This window comes from Carassius gibelio, chromosome B13, assembly GCF_023724105.1.
Source record: "Carassius gibelio isolate Cgi1373 ecotype wild population from Czech Republic chromosome B13, carGib1.2-hapl.c, whole genome shotgun sequence".
NCBI classification, from domain to species: domain Eukaryota; kingdom Metazoa; phylum Chordata; class Actinopteri; order Cypriniformes; family Cyprinidae; genus Carassius; species Carassius gibelio.
In genome coordinates, this window is record NC_068408.1 from 16518415 (window position 1) to 16536968 (window position 18554).

Genomic DNA, 18554 nt, shown 5'->3' on the forward strand with positions numbered 1-18554 from the left:
TGTGATCATTCCTCTCTGACTGCTGATTAACATTTTGATTTATGTTTAACTGAAGGGCGGAACAAATGCAGTCCCTGTTCCCTGCATCACCTCAGTCAGCATGGGATTTGGTGAGTGAGGACTTTCCACAGTACAGCTTAAGGATCACCTCACGCTTGAGACGTTTTGAGAACCTCGTGGCCGTGACCTTATAGAGATCAGAGCAATTTTTTAGACGGTGGTGAAACTTAGCCATCCTCCTGCTTTAACCTTTGTGCCTCCTGCAGGCTGCCCTGCGTGAGTGTGTGCGGGTCTGCATATGTTCACACATTTGGGAATCCAGACACAGCTGTTTTCTCTCTTTGGAGGCAAAAGGAAGTGTAAGGAAAGAGTGTGTGTGTATGTTTGTGTGTGTGTGTGTGTGTGTGTGTCTGGGTTCACAGGGAGAGAGTGTTCTGACTTTCTGAACTTTGAGTGTTTTGTACACATTCTGACTCTCTGCGTTTGACGGCGCGCCATGGAAAGCCTGGAGTTCGAAAAGAGGGAAAAGCGGTACTTTATCCGAGGCAAGCATGCTGCTATCATCTGCGCCGTCGTCATCGTGACAGGTGTTGCTGTGGGGCTCGGAGTTGGTTTGAGCCAGAAGACCTCCTCATCCGAAGAGGAACCCAAACCAACACCATTACCCACAGCACCATTACCTACAGTGCCGACAGATGACCGGGGTCCCTGCAAACCATCCGACAACACAAATGGTGGGTGGAACAACTTCCGCTTACCTGACTACATGGTACCTTTCCATTATGACCTGCACCTGGAGCCTGACCTCGACACAGACATCTACACCGGGAGCGTGTCCATCCATCTGACCCTGACACAGCCCAGTCAGCACCTGTGGCTCCACATTCGAGATACTTTTGTCACCGTGGTGCCCTCTCTGCAGCGCAGCGGCCCATCCGGCTTGACCTCTGTCCAGGTGAAGGAATGCTTTGAGTACAAGCCGCAGGAGTATGTGGTGGTGGAGGCGGTCGAGCAGCTGAGTGTCACTGGCCCAGACGAGCACTACATCCTCACTCTACACTTCCAGGGCTGGCTCAACGGCTCTCTGGTTGGTTTCTACAGGACCACATATCAGGAGAATGCAGTTACCAAGTAAGCGTCAAGTCATCTATATTGTAGAAATGTATTTTTGGTATGTAATTAGTCAGTATGCACAATAAGAGGTGTGAAAAGTGCTGAGAAATTGTTCTTGAAAGTGTGTGCACTGTCACAATTTACTGAACTATATATGTATATATGTATAAAAAAGTATTAACATTTTACAGTATGTTTGAATAGACACATACCATTTTGGTTAGATTTTTTAAATAAGTCTCTTATGCTTACCAAGGCAATTATTTGATCAAAAATACAGTAAAAGCATTATATTGATATATTATTTGACTTAAAAATACTGTTTCTATTTGAATATATTAAAGTTTTATTGCTGTGATGGTGAAGCATCGTTACTCCTGTGTCCTTTAGAAATCATAAGCAAATTCGATGCTCAAGAAAACTTTCTTAATATTATCAGTGTTGAAAACGGCGTGGTGCTTAATATTTTGATGGATATTATAAATGCCTTTAATGATTTTATTTGATATGGATGCATTAAATTAATCAAAAGTGAAGTCATTTCTTAACAACAACAAAAGAAGCTTACTGACCCCAAAGTTTGCACAGAAGTGGAGTTATTTATACAATGGTAATTTGTCCGTCTTTGTCCAATGGTTCATCTTTAAGCTGATTGATCATTAGCTGTAAAAGTTAATTTAATTAGACCATAATTGTAAGCTCAGTAAAACTAACAAAATGAGGACATATTAAGGTGATGATGTGCAAAAATGGTTGGCATTTTGAAGGTCTGAAATTTAAAGGAGAAAAAAGTATAATTTCCTCTATAAAACAATTATTTTAGTAATCAGTTTTAGCACTACTCAAGTTAGGTACAAATTCCACAAATGAATCATGTGTATTGTATTAAATTACTGTTACTACATTATTTTACAACCCTGTCCAGTGTTTAATATACAGTATTGTTCAAAATAATAGCAGTACAATGTGACTAACCAGAATAATCAAGGTTTTTCGTATATTTTTTTATTGCTACGTGGCAAACAAGTTACCAGTAGGTTCAGTAGATTCTCAGAAAACAAATGAGACCCAGCATTCATGATATGCACGCTCTTAAGGCTGTGCAATTGGGCAATTAGTTGAATTAGTTAAAAGGGGTGTGTTCAAAAAAATAGCAGTGTGGCATTCAATCACTGAGGTCATCAATTTTGTGAAGAAACAGGTGTGAATCAGGTGGCCCCTATTTAAGGATGAAGCCAACACTTGTTGAACATGCATTTGAAAGCTGAGGAAAATGGGTCGTTCAAGACATTGTTCAGAAGAACAGCGTACTTTGATTAAAAAGTTGATTAGAGAGGGGAAAACCTATAAAGAGGTGCAAAAAATGATAGGCTGTTCAGCTAAAATGATCTCCAATGCCTTAAAATGGAGAGCAAAACCAGAGAGACGTGGAAGAAAACGGAAGACAACCATCAAAATGGATAGAAGAATAACCAGAATGGCAAAGGCTCAGCCAATGATCACCTCCAGGATGATCAAAGACAGTCTGGAGTTACCTGTAAGTACTGTGACAGTTAGAAGACGTCTGTGTGAAGCTAATCTATTTTCAAGAATCCCCCGCAAAGTCCCTCTGTTAAAAAAAAGGCATGTGCAGAAGAGGTTACAATTTGCCAAAGAACACATCAACTGGCCTAAAGAGAAATGGAGGAACATTTTGTGGACTGATGAGAGTAAAATTGTTCTTTTTGGGTCCAAGGGCCACAGGCAGTTTGTGAGACGACCCCCAAACTCTGAATTCAAGCCACAGTACACAGTGAAGACAGTGAAGCATGGAGGTGCAAGCATCATGATATGGGCATGTTTCTCCTACTATGGTGTTGGGCCTATTTATCGCATACCAGGGATCATGGATCAGTTTGCATATGTTAAAATACTTGAAGAGGTCATGTTGCCCTATGCTGAAGAGGACATGCCCTTGAAATGGTTGTTTCAACAAGACAATGACCCAAAACACACTAGTAAACGGGCAAAGTCTTGGTTCCAAACCAACAAAATTAATGTTATGGAGTGGCCAGCCCAATCTCCAGACCTTAATCCAATTGAGAACTTGTGGGGTGATATCAAAAATGCTGTTTCTCAAGCAAAACCAAGAAATGTGAATGAATTGTGGAATGTTGTTAAAGAATCATGGAGTGGAATAACAGCTGAGAGGTGCCACAAGTTGGTTGACTCCATGCCACACAGATGTCAAGCAGTTTTAAAAAACTGTGGTCATACAACTAAATATTAGTTTAGTGATTCACAGGATTGCTAAATCCCAGAAAAAAAAATGTTTGTACTAAATAGTTTTGAGTTTGTACAGTCAAAGGTAGACACTGCTATTTTTTTGAACACACCCCTTTCAACTAATTGCCCAATTGCACAGCCTTAAGAGCGTGCATATCATGAATGCTGGGTCTCGTTTGTTTTCTGACAATCTACTGAACCTACTGGTAACTTGTTTGCCACGTAGAAATAAAAAATATACTAAAAACCTTGATTATTCTGGTTAGTCACATTGTACTGCTATTATTTTGAACAATACTGTATGACCTGATGAGATGTATTGTTTGTTAGTTTTTTTGCTATCCTAACTAGGCACCCAGATAAAAAAAAATTACAGTTCCAGAGCTTCCCATCCATTACTAATTCAGGGCCATCAGGTAGTAGACGTTATCTATCTGAACTACAAGTGACCTTTTACGGTTGCACTAATAATTTCAGATATTAACCAAGTTATTTTAAAGTTTCAGAGGATAAACTTCCCATTGTACTTGATGTTTAGCTTCAACAGTCAGAACCCACTAATGCAAATGTCCTTTTACCATATTACGACATGTCCCAGAAATGTCTTGCCTTTATCTAAATTTTCAAACCATTACAGCTTAACTCCACTGATTTGACAGGAAACCGATTACACAGGAAATGAATGTCTGAATGTAGCCCAAAGTTTGATTAAGATATAAATAAATAAAATATATATATTATAAGATATATTATAGTCTCTGAGGGAGATATCAGCATGGTGGAAAATCCCAATAAGATTACAAGTATTGAACAATGCTATACTTCAACATTTATTTTATAGCCAAGCTGTTCCCTTTTATTTCTCTATGTGCAACTGATTCTGATGCAACATACTCAAACGCACTCCCGAATCAGTATTTTTGTTGGTGTGGGAAACTAGCCATCGGTCGGGTCATTACTGTATATTTTATCTGATTTGGGAATGGTGTGAAATTATAGGAAATGCACTGAACTGACTGGAATGAAAGCTGATAGGTGCCAAGAATCAGAGATCTACATCTGCTAAAGCTTATTTATTCATGAAATAACATGGTTTTAATCTCTGTTACTGCTATATTCTGTTGTGTTTCAGGTTCAGATCTGAGCTGCTAAACAAGAGCACTATATTATATTAATCATATATATGTCATATATGATTAATAAAATTGGTCTTTATTATCCTTGATGAATTGCAAGAGCTATGACTCACACCACATATAAATAGATCCTGTTTATCAATGTCATTTTTTAATTACACTATACTTTGTTTTAAAGCACTTGGACAAAATGTCACAGGCCACCAATTTTAATTTTGTTGCACACACATAGAGCTGACAGTGAGTTTAATTTAGTTGTAATCAAACTTGGTTAGATGGTTTAATGAAAATGTGGTTGGAATTTCCCCACATGAGGTTACTGAGGTAAATGTAAACCACAAGTTGAGTTTTATTTACCGCTCTCTGATGTTTTACAGGAAAATCGCTGCAACAGACCATGAACCCACTGACGCTCGTAAATCTTTCCCCTGTTTTGATGAGCCCAACAAAAAGGCCACCTACACAATCTCCATCACCCATGGCAGTGCTTATGAAGCGCTGTCCAACATGCCTGTGGAGGTACGTTGCCTTACTGCTTGAGCCTTCAAAACAGTTACAAAGTGTAGCTTGAACTTTTAAACCAAGTCTTGAACCATCAATCTTGTATGATATGCGTTATGTGTGGTTTTACTTACAGCTCTGGTAAATGAGGTCTGGTTGCATTCATATGCTTCCTTTCTATTCAGTTGATAGATGTTAAGTGTAACTTCTAAAACTCTCTTTCACAGAACATAGAAAAAGTTTCAGACCAAAAGACAAAAACATCCTTTAAGAAATCAGTAAAGATGAGTACCTATCTGGTATGTTTTGCGGTTCACCAGTTCCACTTTGTGGAGCGGACCTCGAATAGAAATATACCAGTAAGCACTTTTTTTTCAATGTTTGTTCTGCTGAATCCAGAATTTGCTTAAATAGTTCCTGACAATCAGTTTTCATTATTCATCTCCTCTCCCTCCTGACAGTTACGGATCTATGCTCAGCCTTTGCAGATCTCAACCGCTGAATATGCTGCAAATGTCACCAAGATTATATTTGATTACTTTGAGGAGTATTTTGACATGGAATATTCTATAGAGAAACTTGGTAAATTGGCAGACACTCTTATTTGTCATTGACCCTTATACAGTTTGAAGCAGCTGTACACATCACGATCTCATAAAAAAGACCCGGATTCATGATTTACATCATATCTTATCCACTGATTCATATCTTTCTTGTCTATCTATGCCACGATTATTGTGACAAAAGAACATTGGATATATTCTGTCTCTGTTGCAGATAAGATAGCAATCCCAGACTTTGGGACAGGAGCGATGGAGAACTGGGGCTTGATCACTTACAGAGAAACCAACCTGCTGTTCGATGAGAACGAGTCCTCCTCAATCAACAAACAGCGAGTGGCCAGTGTCATTGCGCATGAGCTTGTTCACCAGGTTACTAACCCTATCACACATCTGATTAGTGAAGAAGGAAAAGTTATGATTTTTTTAATCTCCTGTACTATATCCAGACTGCAGCTTAGATATCATTCATAGCATGAAGCAGTGCTGAAATGGGTGCAGCGGGTGCTCTGTCCAGGACACTACGCAAAGCAAGGACAATCGAGTATACAGCACATCATCAGTCACATGTCAGAAACAAATTGGCAGAACACCCTGTGCTGAGCATGCATCTCATTTTACGGTTTCCTGCATTTTCACTCAAAGAGGATGAATGTTTCAGATCCATTTACAGTAACAAGGCCCAGAGAGAAATATATGATTTGATTGCCATAAAGATTATTGTCACATAGTTACATATTACACTTTCTCAGAAGCTTCCATTACAGTTATGGTTTTTAGGATAATCACTGCAGCCATATACTCACTGATAAGATTATCTTTTAATGGCTAGGTCCAAGGTTGTTGGACACAGTTTGAATTCAAACAAACAAAATTACCTTTAAAAACAAAATAGTACAAGATGTACAAATGCCTTTTCCCTAGAATGAACACATTTTATGAAAGGAGCAATATTCCCGGAACAGTATAGGGCTGAATAAGCATTAGGTATTTGGGGTCTACCATTTAAGGAACTGTTTTGACTTTAATTTGCAGTGGTTTGGAAATATTGTGACTATGGACTGGTGGGACGACCTGTGGTTGAACGAGGGCTTTGCCAGCTTTTTTGAGTATGTGGGAGTGGAAGAAGCCGAGCCTTACTGGGGAATGGTGAGCATATGCCTGAATCATTCAAATGTATTCATAAATAGGCAATATCTCTGTGAAACCATTCAGTTACATTGAGGCTGGACGTCATGTTTATGCCAATTGACCTCGTGTGTTTTCAGCGTGACATCATGCTAATCAATGATGTATTTCCTGTCATGGTTGATGATGCTCTTCTCTCGTCCCATCCTATTATCGTGGATGTGTCCAGCCCTGCTGAGATCACATCTGTGTTTGATGCAATCTCATATAACAAGGTATGGTTAAGTCAGTGATGCTTAACCTAGTGTTGTTGTTAATCTTTCTTATCTATTGGCTATGAATTAATAATTGTGATGTCGTTCTACTGTAGGGCGCTTCTATTTTACGAATGCTGGAGGACTTGCTTGGCCGTGACACATTTAGGGATGGATGTCGAGTAAGACGCATTGCTTTTTACATATATTTTCCAAAATGGCTCCAAAGTTATACATTAAACATGTGATGCTGTGAAAATAAAACCCCTTTCTTTCTTTCTTTTTTCACTACAGCGATATCTAAAAAACTACCAATTCCAGAATGCAAAGACTGCAGACTTTTGGAAGGCCTTGGCTGATGTAAATATCTTTTATTGACCATACATTTTCATTTTAATGTTTTGCCCAATTTGATCACTAATGTATTAACTGTATTATTATTATTATTATTATTATTATTATTATAGCTTAATTTTCAGCATCCAATTTGGAGAATTTTTACAGCATTATATTTTAACTGTTACTTTTTACTATCAACATACTTTTTATTAAGTATTATTTCCTTTTTATTAATTTCTGTAAATACTCATATGACATTTAAATGATAGTGTATCACAGTTTACACAAATATTTTACAATATTCCTCTTTTTACTGTAATGCAATCAAATAAATCTAGCCTTTGTGAGCACAAGAGACTTCCTTCAAAAGCATTTAAAAAAAACTGAAATATTCTAAACTTTGACTGACAATATACATCTCTCTTGGGTCATAGGAGAGTGGGGTACCTGTGGCAGATATCATGGACACATGGACCAAACAGATGGGATATCCTGTGCTGAGTCTGACCAACACAGACACTGAAGCTAAACTCACCCAGACCAGGTTTCTCCTGGACCCCAATGCTGACCACAGCCAGCCCAGCACTCCCCTGGGGTGAGTCAGATTGTGCCACGCAATGAAAATATCAATGGAATCAAACACTGAAAATCAGTCATTTTACCATGAATCAAATAGGCCCAACATTTTGCTAAATAAAATTAGCATACATGCCATGCACACATTAGGAAAATGCATATATTGTATTAGCCATACTGCCAATTTACAGGTGAATTTGCACCAAAATACTGTTCAATCAAATGCACAGCCTTTGACGTCAAGAACTAAACATTTGTGCTCCATTTATTTTGCTTTCTGGATTCTTCACAATTATATGGTTGGTTTATCCTTACGGTCTGCACTGCACTGCTCTGGTATCCTTTAACACGACCACAAATAATAATTCCCCTGATTATTCTTCACAGGAAGGAACACAGATAATCAACTGAACTCTGAACTCTGATTCTTATTTAGTTCACCCAGATGTTTTAACTCTTGTCCCACAGCTACAAATGGACCATTCCTGTTAAATGGAGCACACTTGACTCCAAAAATGCCTCTTTCCTGTTTGACAAGGGAGAAACAGGTGAACAAGTTGCTCAGATTTTATTTTTAATTTTTATTTTTGGGGGGGCATTGAGGAATCAGTTGTTTTAGCCTACTGTTCTTCTGTGTAATTTCCGCCATTGGCCTGTGTTTAATTAGAGGTAGTAATTGCTGGATACTCCCCTGCTAGCGATGGTCTCATCAAAGTCAACAAAGACCACATGGGCTTTTACCGAGTAAACCACCATGACAATTTGTGGAGCGCTATTGCCGAGCAACTCTCTGTAAATCATCAGGTATTATTATTCGTATAAATTTCTCTGTCAGAACTAAGTATCAGAACTGTAGCTATAAATAAAAAGAACATAATCCTATAATGTAAATCACTCCTACTGATAATCTATTATCTATCTATTTATTATTTTACAGTTTTACTTGTATGCAGAACCAGAGCCTCCGTACTGTTTGCTTTCATTGAATGCTTCTGTTGATTCGTTTAATCATCTTTCTTGCTTTATCCAGATGCTGCATGTATTCTGCTGTGAAACACAGATATAAAGATACAGATGCAATATATAACAAATATTCTGGAAGATTATAGAATTTTATATGGGGTGCTGCTAATTACGTTTGGGGTTTGAATTAAATGACAGTAACCAGGACAACAGAGTTGTAATATTGAGATTTACCAATCAGGAATAAATATTTGATCAAATAAAGAGAGAGAGAGAGAGAGAGAGAGATTTTGACCAATCAGGATCAAGTATTGCAGAGAGCTGTGTTATAAAACATAATAACTCACATAATGCTCATCTTTTTTAGGTGTACAATGCAACTGACCGAAGCAGCTACATTGATGATGTTTTTGCCTTTGGACGGTGAGTTAGTACGAACACCTTTCAGCTGCAGAAAGCATATGCTTTCAATCTTGACTTGATGACAGGCAAAAAAATAAATGTGAAATGACTTTGCATAACACATATTTTTATGGTTATAGTGGAGGACATAAAGTAAGGATGATGAAGTCATGCGTAAAATGCTGCATTTTTTTTTTTATATTAACAGGGCAGATATTGTGGATTATGGACATGCCTTCAACCTAACAAGATATCTGGCCAATGAAACAGAGTATATTGTGTGGGATAAAGTATCTTCTTCCATCTCCTATGTGAGAGACATGTTGGCTGATGATAGAGTGCTGTACCGTAAATTCCAGGTTGGATCCCAAAGTATTCAGTATACCTCAATGCATGAAAATAACCCAATTTATGATGTACATGTTATATGTGAGATTTATAGCTGATATTCTTCATATAAATGTTAGCCAGAAGTTCCTGTTTTATATTTTTTGTTACTCAAATGGTTTGTTTCATGTAATCTCTGTTTAGAAACTCTTCGGTGATCATGTGCAGAAGATTTCCAAAGAGCTTGGGTGGAAAGATGAAGGGACGCAAACACAGCAGTGAGATTTTCTTTTTTGGGAGGGCAGAAATAACTACAAAAGCTTTCCGACAGCAGGCCAAGGATACATACATACATACATTGTGTGTGTGTGACCCTGGACCACAAAACCAGTCTCAAGTCACTGGGGTATATTTTTAGCAATAGCCAAAAAAACATTGTATGGGTCAAAATTTAAGATTTTTCTTTTATGCCCAAAATCATTAGGCTATTAAGTAAAGATTGTGTTCCATGAAGATATTTTGTAAATTTCCTAACTTAAATATATCAAAACTTAATTTTTGATTAGTAATATGCATTGCTAAGAAATCTTTTGATCAAATTTAAAAGGCGATTTTCTCAGTATTTAGATTTTTTGCACCCTCTGATTCCAGATTTTCAAATAGTTGCATCTATGCCAAATATTGTCCAATCCTAATAAACCATACATCAGTGGAAAGCTTATTTATTCAGCTTTCAGATGATGTATAAATCTCAATTTTGAAAAATTGAGACTTAAGACTGGTTTTTTGGTCCAGAGTCATATATATATATATATATATATATATATATGTGTGTGTGTTTGTGTGTGTGTGTGTGTGTATGAGAGAGAGTGTGTGTTCTAAATAGCTTTCCCGTGTCCTGAATAAAATTCTATTTTGGATTCTCTATTAATTTAATTTAAAAAAAAATCTTAACAATTTGACAAAAAAGTTAAATTAAAAAGTTTAATATTGTAGTATTTTTATTATTGTTGTTTTCTCTTGTACAGGCTGCTGAGAGAGACAGTTTTGGGCATTGCATGTCAGATGGGTGACCAGGAAGCTCTCGACCAAGCCTATGACATTTTCAATAAATGGATCGATGGAACAATTAGGTAATTACATTCATACATAAAAACTCCAGCGGTCCAATCAGAATGTGTGTATTGAAGAGGCTCTTTATCTGATTGGGGAGCAGCAGTGTGGATGTCAATTTACGGTTGCTGGTGTACCGATACGGGATGAAGAAGTCAGGATCAGTGCAGAGCTGGGAAAATATGTTCGGCAAGTATATCTCTGCCACTCTTGCCCAGGAGAAAGACAAGCTGCTCTACGGCCTGGCTTCAGTAGAAGATATCACTCTCCTTCATAGGTAAACTCCCTCTTCCCTGACCTCTTTGTAGATATAAACTAGCACTCGATTATTTCTTTATTCAAATGTCTTGCTTTTGTAACAGGTTACTTGAAGCTGCTAAAAATGAAAGCATTGTGAGGAGTCAAGATGTTTTTACTTTAGTGCAGTATGTATCTCGAAACCCACTTGGCAAAACCATGGCCTGGGACTGGGTCACACTCAACTGGGATTACCTAGTGAACAGGTTAGTTCATCTAACAGTTGAAGAAAAGCAGCCTTCCCTTTGAGAATTTCATAACGGGATATATGATGTCATGTCTATTTTAGATACACCATTAATGACAGAAACTTGGGCCGCCTCCCCTCCAGAATTACTAGCACATACAACACTGATGTACAGCTGTGGAAGGTGAGAAACAAAGGCTGCGTTCAGAACTTACTACTTGGTTTTGCCTTTGTAATATTCTTTTCTTACATTGTTTTCACTTTAACATAAGTTGGTCTCTTTTTAGATGGAGCACTTTTTTGCACTTCACCCGAATGCAGGAGCAGGTGAGATGCCCAGAAAGCAGGCAATAGAGACTGTGAAGAACAACATTGAATGGATGAATCGGAACCTGGATGAGATCCGAGTCTGGCTGGAAAACAATGTGGAGCTGGAGAACTAGTGCTGTAATGAGCCAGCATTGGAACAATTTTACCACCCCCACTAAATTTGTCAATGAATTGCTCAGGGCAGCTTGAAAAAAAAAAAATTCTAGTTAAGAGCCACAATTGAAAACACTCTTATTGCAGAATAGTCTTGAATTCTGATGGCATGACAGTTAAATGAACATATATTCTCTTTGGAACTAGGCATTACAAATTTTTAGCGATTGTACATTCTGTATTTAATGTGTTCATTAATCATTATGTTAATTCTTTTTTAAAATGTGAAATAAATGTCTTAAAGGATGCATACATTCTTCACATGTGTTATGAAATTTTTAAGGAACTTCAATAAAAGAATGTTCTCAAAATATTGTTGTTGTTTTTTCTTAGAAGACTAAGGGCTGGAATACACCACATAACTGCATTTACACAGATTTTTACCTCTATTCGCACAAGTTTTGAAAATCATTTAGCATATTTTTGGCAGTCAGAAATGACAGATTTCACTAAATATTATGTAGCATATGACAGGCACAGTTTTTTAGCTTCAGACTTTGAATCTGTTCAACCAGAAGACGGTATTTTCATTTATCATGGTGTTTTTTGCAGGAGTTCGTTGTTTGTCAGCGAGTGTGTGATGCCTGTTCTGATTTAAAAAGTCATGTAGTGTCTTCCAGCCTTTTATTAATGATAGACATCTTAAAGGTAAATCACAGTGGAATTATTTTATTCAAATGAAAACATTTTAGGGAAATATAGTATCAACAACATCAATTTCACAGGATTTGCAGTAGACTGAACACAGTGTAACAAGCATCAGACTAAATACTATCAGACTACACTGAACAGCAAGTTCAAAGTTGAAGGAAGGACATTCATGGTATAAGGACACTTTGCATTTGTATGAAACTTTAAAGTAATTGAGGCCTAGCAGTGTTCAAACATTGGAGCAGACAGAAAGCGCCCAGTGCTGATGTTTTATGAATGTTCTGATCGTCTCATCGTTTAGGGGTCGAGTGGCACCGATGATGCCGTCATTGGAAGCTGGTTGCTGATAGTGATTCTCTGTCGTGTTTGACATCGTAACATTCCAATGATGGCTCTCCTGAACCTGCAGTCAACAAATACAACTAATTAGTAAAAAAAGAAAAGGAAACAAAGTGGCGTATCGCAACAAAGTGGGACGAGGAGGCCTTACTTCTTGTTGGCGATGACATAGATGCAAGGATTGTAAAAGGTGGAGGACTTGGCAAAGAGTGGGGCAATTATGGCCATTGGAGCTGGAATCATATGGGGGTCACCAAATGATGCCCACAAACACACAATTGAATATGGAGACCAGGCAGCCAGGAACATCACTATCATTATAATAGACATCTGTTGAAAAATAAAGGAGCATTCAAGTCAAATTGAACCAGGAAGGAAACTAAACCTGTCAAGCAGTGTTATTTTAGTCATATATTATTTTATTAATATTTGTAATGAAGTTTTTTTAATGATATTTTCCGTTTTCATTTCAGCTTGTTTAGTAGTTTTTGTTATGTACTTTTGACCTTTTAAAAATTTGTATCGTTTTCATTTGTATTTTTATTTATATATTTTTTTATTTTATATCTAATTTTAGTACTTAAACTTGATTTATTTAGTTGCCAAGTCGGCATTTCTAATTCAATTTTATTATTATTTATTTTTCTTTTTTTTCCTTTACTTATTTTTTAAGTTTAAGATTATATTTTTACACTTAATTTTTAATATTTTATTTTATTCCAGGGTAAATTCATTTAACTGTCTAGATCATATTTATATAAATAATATTTAATTAAATACAAAATACATAATAAAACTGCTGGTACTACCTTGGTAACGTCCATCTGATCTGACCAATCTATGTTGACGCTGTCTAGGCAGTTACTGGCTGTGTATCTCTTCACAGTAACTGAGACGTTGTAGTAGCAGTAGAACATGACCGCCAGAGGAATGATGAAGTTGACAGTGATCACAGTCATTGTGTAGGACACAAAAGATCTGAAACCAGACAGGATTAGTCCCACTAGTAATCCCCACTCCACTTTTAAAATTCACAATCTCTGGAGAAAAGCTTTACAGAATGTTAAAACTGATAAAAAGGGTCTGTCGAGCCTGTGATAGCATTCTTGACTCACGTGTCATTGTTCCTCCAGTTGATGGTGCAGGTGGCTCCTGTGGGATCGGGAGCATATCCTGCCCAACCAACGATGGGCATCGCTGACCAAAACACAGCATTCAGCCAAGCAGCCACAATTATAAGCGTGTACGATACTGTTGTCAGCTTCTGTCCTGTAACAAACACTCATTAATAGATTTCCTAATGCATTTGACCCGTCTCTGAGTAAAGAAATTAACACAAATGACAATCCTTAGTGATTCATATTTCATTCAGGTGATGTGAATAGCATACCTATGTCAGGTCGACATATGGTAAGGTATCGGTCAATGGCTACCACAGTGAGCAGTCCAATACTAGCCATTCCGAAGAATATGTTCAAGGCAGCATAGATCTATAAAAGAGACATGTTGTTTACATGAAAAAAAAAAGTAGCAGGCCTAGGCAGATAATTAATATCTATTAATACCCAAACATGCTCTTTAGCTATGATTATATTCACAATATTGCTTAATTATACAATCAGAGTAACTTTGTGTTTATTGATGTGTTGGTTTATGCACACCTGGCAGCCTGTGTAACCAAATTTCCAGCTCCCATGCAGGTCTGAGGCTGCTGACATGGGGTAACCAATCCCAGCTACACCAATGTCGGTGAAAGCCAGATTGATAATGATAGCATTCGTGGCGGTACGCAACTCTCTGAACTTCACAAACATCAGCAGCACCACGATGTTACTAGACAGACTGACCACTCCTGCCACCAGAGAGAAAGACACAGACAGGGAGAACAGGAGGTTAAGACATCTGTGAACACACACAGACGTTTTCTCATACAAATATACAGAGCTCGTATTGCAGGGGGATGGCATCCCCCGGTTGAAAAAAAAAATGACAAAAAAAAGCATCCCCTCATTAAATCCATCCCCTTTGGATTAATGGTGTGTATTATGTAAAACATAATGCAAATGAAATGTTAAAATTATCTATGCTGTATGTGTAACTGTGAGGGATGATAAGAGAGCTGACATTATCAAGTCATCGATCTTGCAAAAAACAAACAAAAACAAAAACAAGTCTTGAGAGTCCAAAAGCATCCACTGCGCAATGAAGAATATAGGGTAAAATAACATTAGAATTCAAGCAATGAAAGAAAAAATACCCATGTATGAGTTTTTATGTTTTTATTTTTATTGCACAAGCAATATACTTTTCTAAATATCAGTAGGCCTACATGCGCGAGCACAAACATGCTATTAATTTTATTCAATAGTGCTCCTTGAATTAAACAGTTTTTGAATGAATCAAGTGAACCAACGGCCCATTCAGACATATCTAATTGAATTAGCCATTTTGAACTTTTTTGAACATTTTGACATTTGATTTGAAAATTCAATAAATAATTTATCCAAAACAGGGGCTTGCTGCCACCTACTAGCGGTTTTACAAAAGCACATTTAGCAAAATATTGTTTAATTATCAATATTAACCAAATTTCCTCCATTTCAGGCCCAAGAAGGAAAAAAAGCTTATAAATAATAAAATAATAGTTCATTAAATAAAGCTAAATTTTCATTAGATAAAACTTTTTTAAAAAGTAGACAAATTTGGTTATCATACCCCACCTCAAAAAATAAAATAAAAAATAAATTAGGCCACACCATCCCCCCTGAATTTTTTTTACAATTCCACCACTGCATATTTCAGGCCATTTCAAACATTTCCTGTTCTCGGTTTTCCATTTTACACACACACCCCTGCTGGTTAGTTACCTCACACGCTTGGCTGAATCTGTAAATGTCAGTTTTAAGGAATGCTTAAAAACATTGTGCTGAATCTAATCATAGGCCTCACAGACATTTCTCTTAGATGCTAACTCATAAACTGGATAATATTAAATTAGTTATTTAAAAGTGTCATTTCTAGCTAACTGCTAACATCAAAAACACTGAGTACACACACACACACACACACACACACACACACACACACACTGCTCTTTACCTGCGGTTATTAGGTATGCAGCAACAATATTGTGTTCAGTTTGTGTGAAGGCGCTCTTTTCACCATATACGGTCTCAGCAGAAGCGTTCGGGAATCCAGATGCCATCTTTTTGTCACAAATAATCATATATGTATATCACTCAGACGAACATTCACATCTGTTCAAACAAAATCATGCATGGGGCTTGAAAGAATCCAGACTCTCCTCTTCATACCTAGAAGCAGCTCATGAAACTGCGTATGTGTGTGTGTGTGTGTGTGTGTGTGTGTGTGTGTGTGTGTGTGCTTAGTGGATGTTAGAAGGTTACGGGGTGATTGTGGGAATGAAGGGCTGGAAAAGCATTGGCCTGGATTATGTTCTCTAATTATGTTTTGTGCTTGGTTTGTGAGGACTGAAGAAACCGTTGTTTCTGTACTAATCCTCACATGAAAGCTTTTCATTCCATGCAACAGAAAAGCTTTCATGGAACGTGGAGTGCATGCCACTTATATATTTCAGTTTTTGAAAGTGCAATAATATACTGATAAGCAAAACCAGGATTGTGTGTAATACAGATAAATGAAACATTTCCTACAGCGTATTTTATTGTTTTATTTCAAGAATGTCAAGTTTGGGATAAACAACTTGTTTAATATAAAGTGGAGCTTATTACCTTGAGGGACCAATTAATAAGTAAAATAGCTTGTTTGTAACAAACTAAAACAGATAAAAATATGATGATTAGTTTTAAAACACACCTAAAAGTAAAGGTTCCAAAAATGGGATGCCATGAATAACCATTTTTGGTTCCCCAAAGAATCTTTCAGTGAAAAGTTCTCAAAAGAACCATTTTCTTCTTCTTAGTGTGAGGAACATTTTTGCACTATGAAGATTCGTGTGCAATGGAAAGGTCCATGGATGTTAAAGGTCATCAATGGGGTAACCGATGTCAATAAAAAATATTTTTCACCAAACATTTCAAAATGTGGTGCAGAAGGGATACCAGATTGTTAGACCTGTAACACCTTAGTGATCTGATTATTTTGAGATTTGAGAACAACATTCTTTACTAAGAATACCGTGGTGCAAGATTTTATTTAGATTTTTTATTCTCAGAGAATCTAATACATTTATTCATTTTGAAATAAAATTCAAAGCTCATGGCCAAATAAACAAAACCAAGGAATAAGGAAAGACAAGGCTGAGATATCACTAACTTACGTACACAGGCTACATAATGTGATTTTGAACTTTTTCTTTCATTATAATCCACGTGTTATGATTATAAACATCACATATATAAAGGGCTAAAGATCAACTCACTTTACTAATCTACAAACCTCAAATACCTTCATTGAGAGAAACAGCAACTCCAACATGAACCACTAGATGACCGTGTTGCACGGATTCTCCTTGGACGTCACGTTAGAGCGGATATTACGTAACGTACACGGAAACGGCTTGTGTTTTGGTTTTCTGTCATGTGATGATCGCGCATAAACAAATCAGGAACTTTTTATAAAACTGGGTTAAATTGAAGGTAATTTTGCTTATTATGGGTTTAACAAACGTGTACTCCATTTATAAAAAAAATTCCTAGATTAGACATGTTAGTAGTTAGATAGACGTTACTGTCAAACGAGACGATGAGAGGACAATGAGATGTCATTTCATGTAATTTCCTCTTTTACTCTTTTTGCTACAGGGTGCAGCAGGCGAGCTACATAGTCAATCTAATGAATATGGCAGATGTGAGTATATTTGTAATGCATTTGCTTACGTTTTCTTGGATGCGTTGCGTTCTTAATGCGTTTGATTTAATTATTACAGAATCTGAGGAGTTATTTGTATAAACAACTGCCGAGGTAAAACAACTTGTCTTGCATTTTACACAAGTTTTCTTAATTTTGCATTGGGAGTAATAACTGATTATTTATCTCCATCATCAGTGTTGAAGGACTCCATGCAATAGTGGTGACGGATAGAGATGGAGTCCCTGTGATCAAAGGTAACAGCATCACCTCTGACATCCAGGTCTGTTTATTTATCTGTTGAAGCATTATCTGATATTTGGCTTGTTTTCCCTTTTAGTTGCCAATGACAATGCTCCTGAATATGCCCTGCGGCCGACGTTCCTGTCCACCTTTGCATTGGCGACTGACCAGGGCAGCAAGCTGGGCTTGTCCAAAAATAAGAGCATCATTTGTTACTATAACACATACCAGGTACTTTCTTTACACAAATCAAAGTACGTTTGACTTACTGCTAGTTAAGGTTTCTTGATTTCTGGTTTTAATATGTTCTGTTATGCATTTCCTTCACAGATTGTACAGTTTAATCGATTACCCTTAGTCATAAGTTTTATCGCAAGTAGTAACGCTAACACAGGTGAGTCTCCACAGGTAGTAAGAGAAGCTTTAATTGTATGTTCATTATAATAACATAAAAAATTTTCATATTTAGGTTTGATCTTCAGTCTTGAGAAGGAACTAGTGCCTCTGATTGAAGAACTTCGGCAGGTGGTGGAAGTAGCTTAGCAGTTATTCATCTCTGTACCTTTAGACATTTGGACGAGGATAAGAGTCGGATGTCTTGATGCCTCTATGTTCTAGTCCCTACACACACATATGTACATACATAATGTTGGATGGTCTTGATGCTGTATGTCGTTTATGTTTGTACCCTGCTCCTCTTTGTCTCCTAATTAATAAACTTGTCTAAAGCTTTGGTTTACAAAAATAGATTTTATTTATTGGCTTTATTAAAACATTTTTACAATCTTGGTTTGAAAACAGGTATTATGTACATGTTCATTTTTAGTTAACAGCACAATAGAGAAGA

The 18554-nt window shown here is 37.0% G+C and overlaps 3 protein-coding genes across 3 annotated transcripts; 2 read left to right on the top strand and 1 right to left on the bottom strand.

Moving 5' to 3' along the window:
* The first annotated feature begins 80 nt into the window (after positions 1-80).
* On the top strand, positions 81-11896 carry enpep (glutamyl aminopeptidase). The gene is made up of 20 exons (XM_052572499.1): positions 81-1131; positions 4892-5033; positions 5243-5374; positions 5477-5597; positions 5793-5947; positions 6611-6724; positions 6844-6978; positions 7074-7139; positions 7252-7317; positions 7731-7891; positions 8341-8420; positions 8540-8676; positions 9203-9258; positions 9446-9596; positions 9769-9842; positions 10593-10697; positions 10781-10954; positions 11040-11180; positions 11264-11345; positions 11449-11896. The coding sequence occupies exons 1-20, from the start codon at positions 497-499 to the stop codon at positions 11602-11604; spliced, it is 2883 nt and encodes a 960-aa protein (XP_052428459.1). The 5' UTR covers positions 81-496; the 3' UTR covers positions 11605-11896.
* Positions 11897-12297: 401 nt separating this feature from the next.
* On the bottom strand, positions 12298-15966 carry rrh (retinal pigment epithelium-derived rhodopsin homolog). Its single transcript, XM_052572508.1, has 7 exons — positions 15734-15966; positions 14296-14486; positions 14025-14124; positions 13750-13903; positions 13444-13612; positions 12786-12964; positions 12298-12698 (listed from the first exon to the last, which is right to left on the bottom strand). The coding sequence occupies exons 1-7, from the start codon at positions 15858-15860 to the stop codon at positions 12593-12595; spliced, it is 1026 nt and encodes a 341-aa protein (XP_052428468.1). The 5' UTR covers positions 15861-15966; the 3' UTR covers positions 12298-12592.
* Positions 15967-17134: 1168 nt separating this feature from the next.
* On the top strand, positions 17135-18452 carry lamtor3 (late endosomal/lysosomal adaptor, MAPK and MTOR activator 3). The gene is made up of 7 exons (XM_052572516.1): positions 17135-17253; positions 17419-17464; positions 17544-17578; positions 17663-17721; positions 17805-17938; positions 18038-18101; positions 18177-18452. Exons 2-7 carry the CDS (start codon positions 17450-17452, stop codon positions 18248-18250), a joined length of 381 nt encoding a protein of 126 aa, XP_052428476.1. The 5' UTR covers positions 17135-17253; positions 17419-17449; the 3' UTR covers positions 18251-18452.
* The last annotated feature ends 102 nt before the right edge of the window (positions 18453-18554 follow it).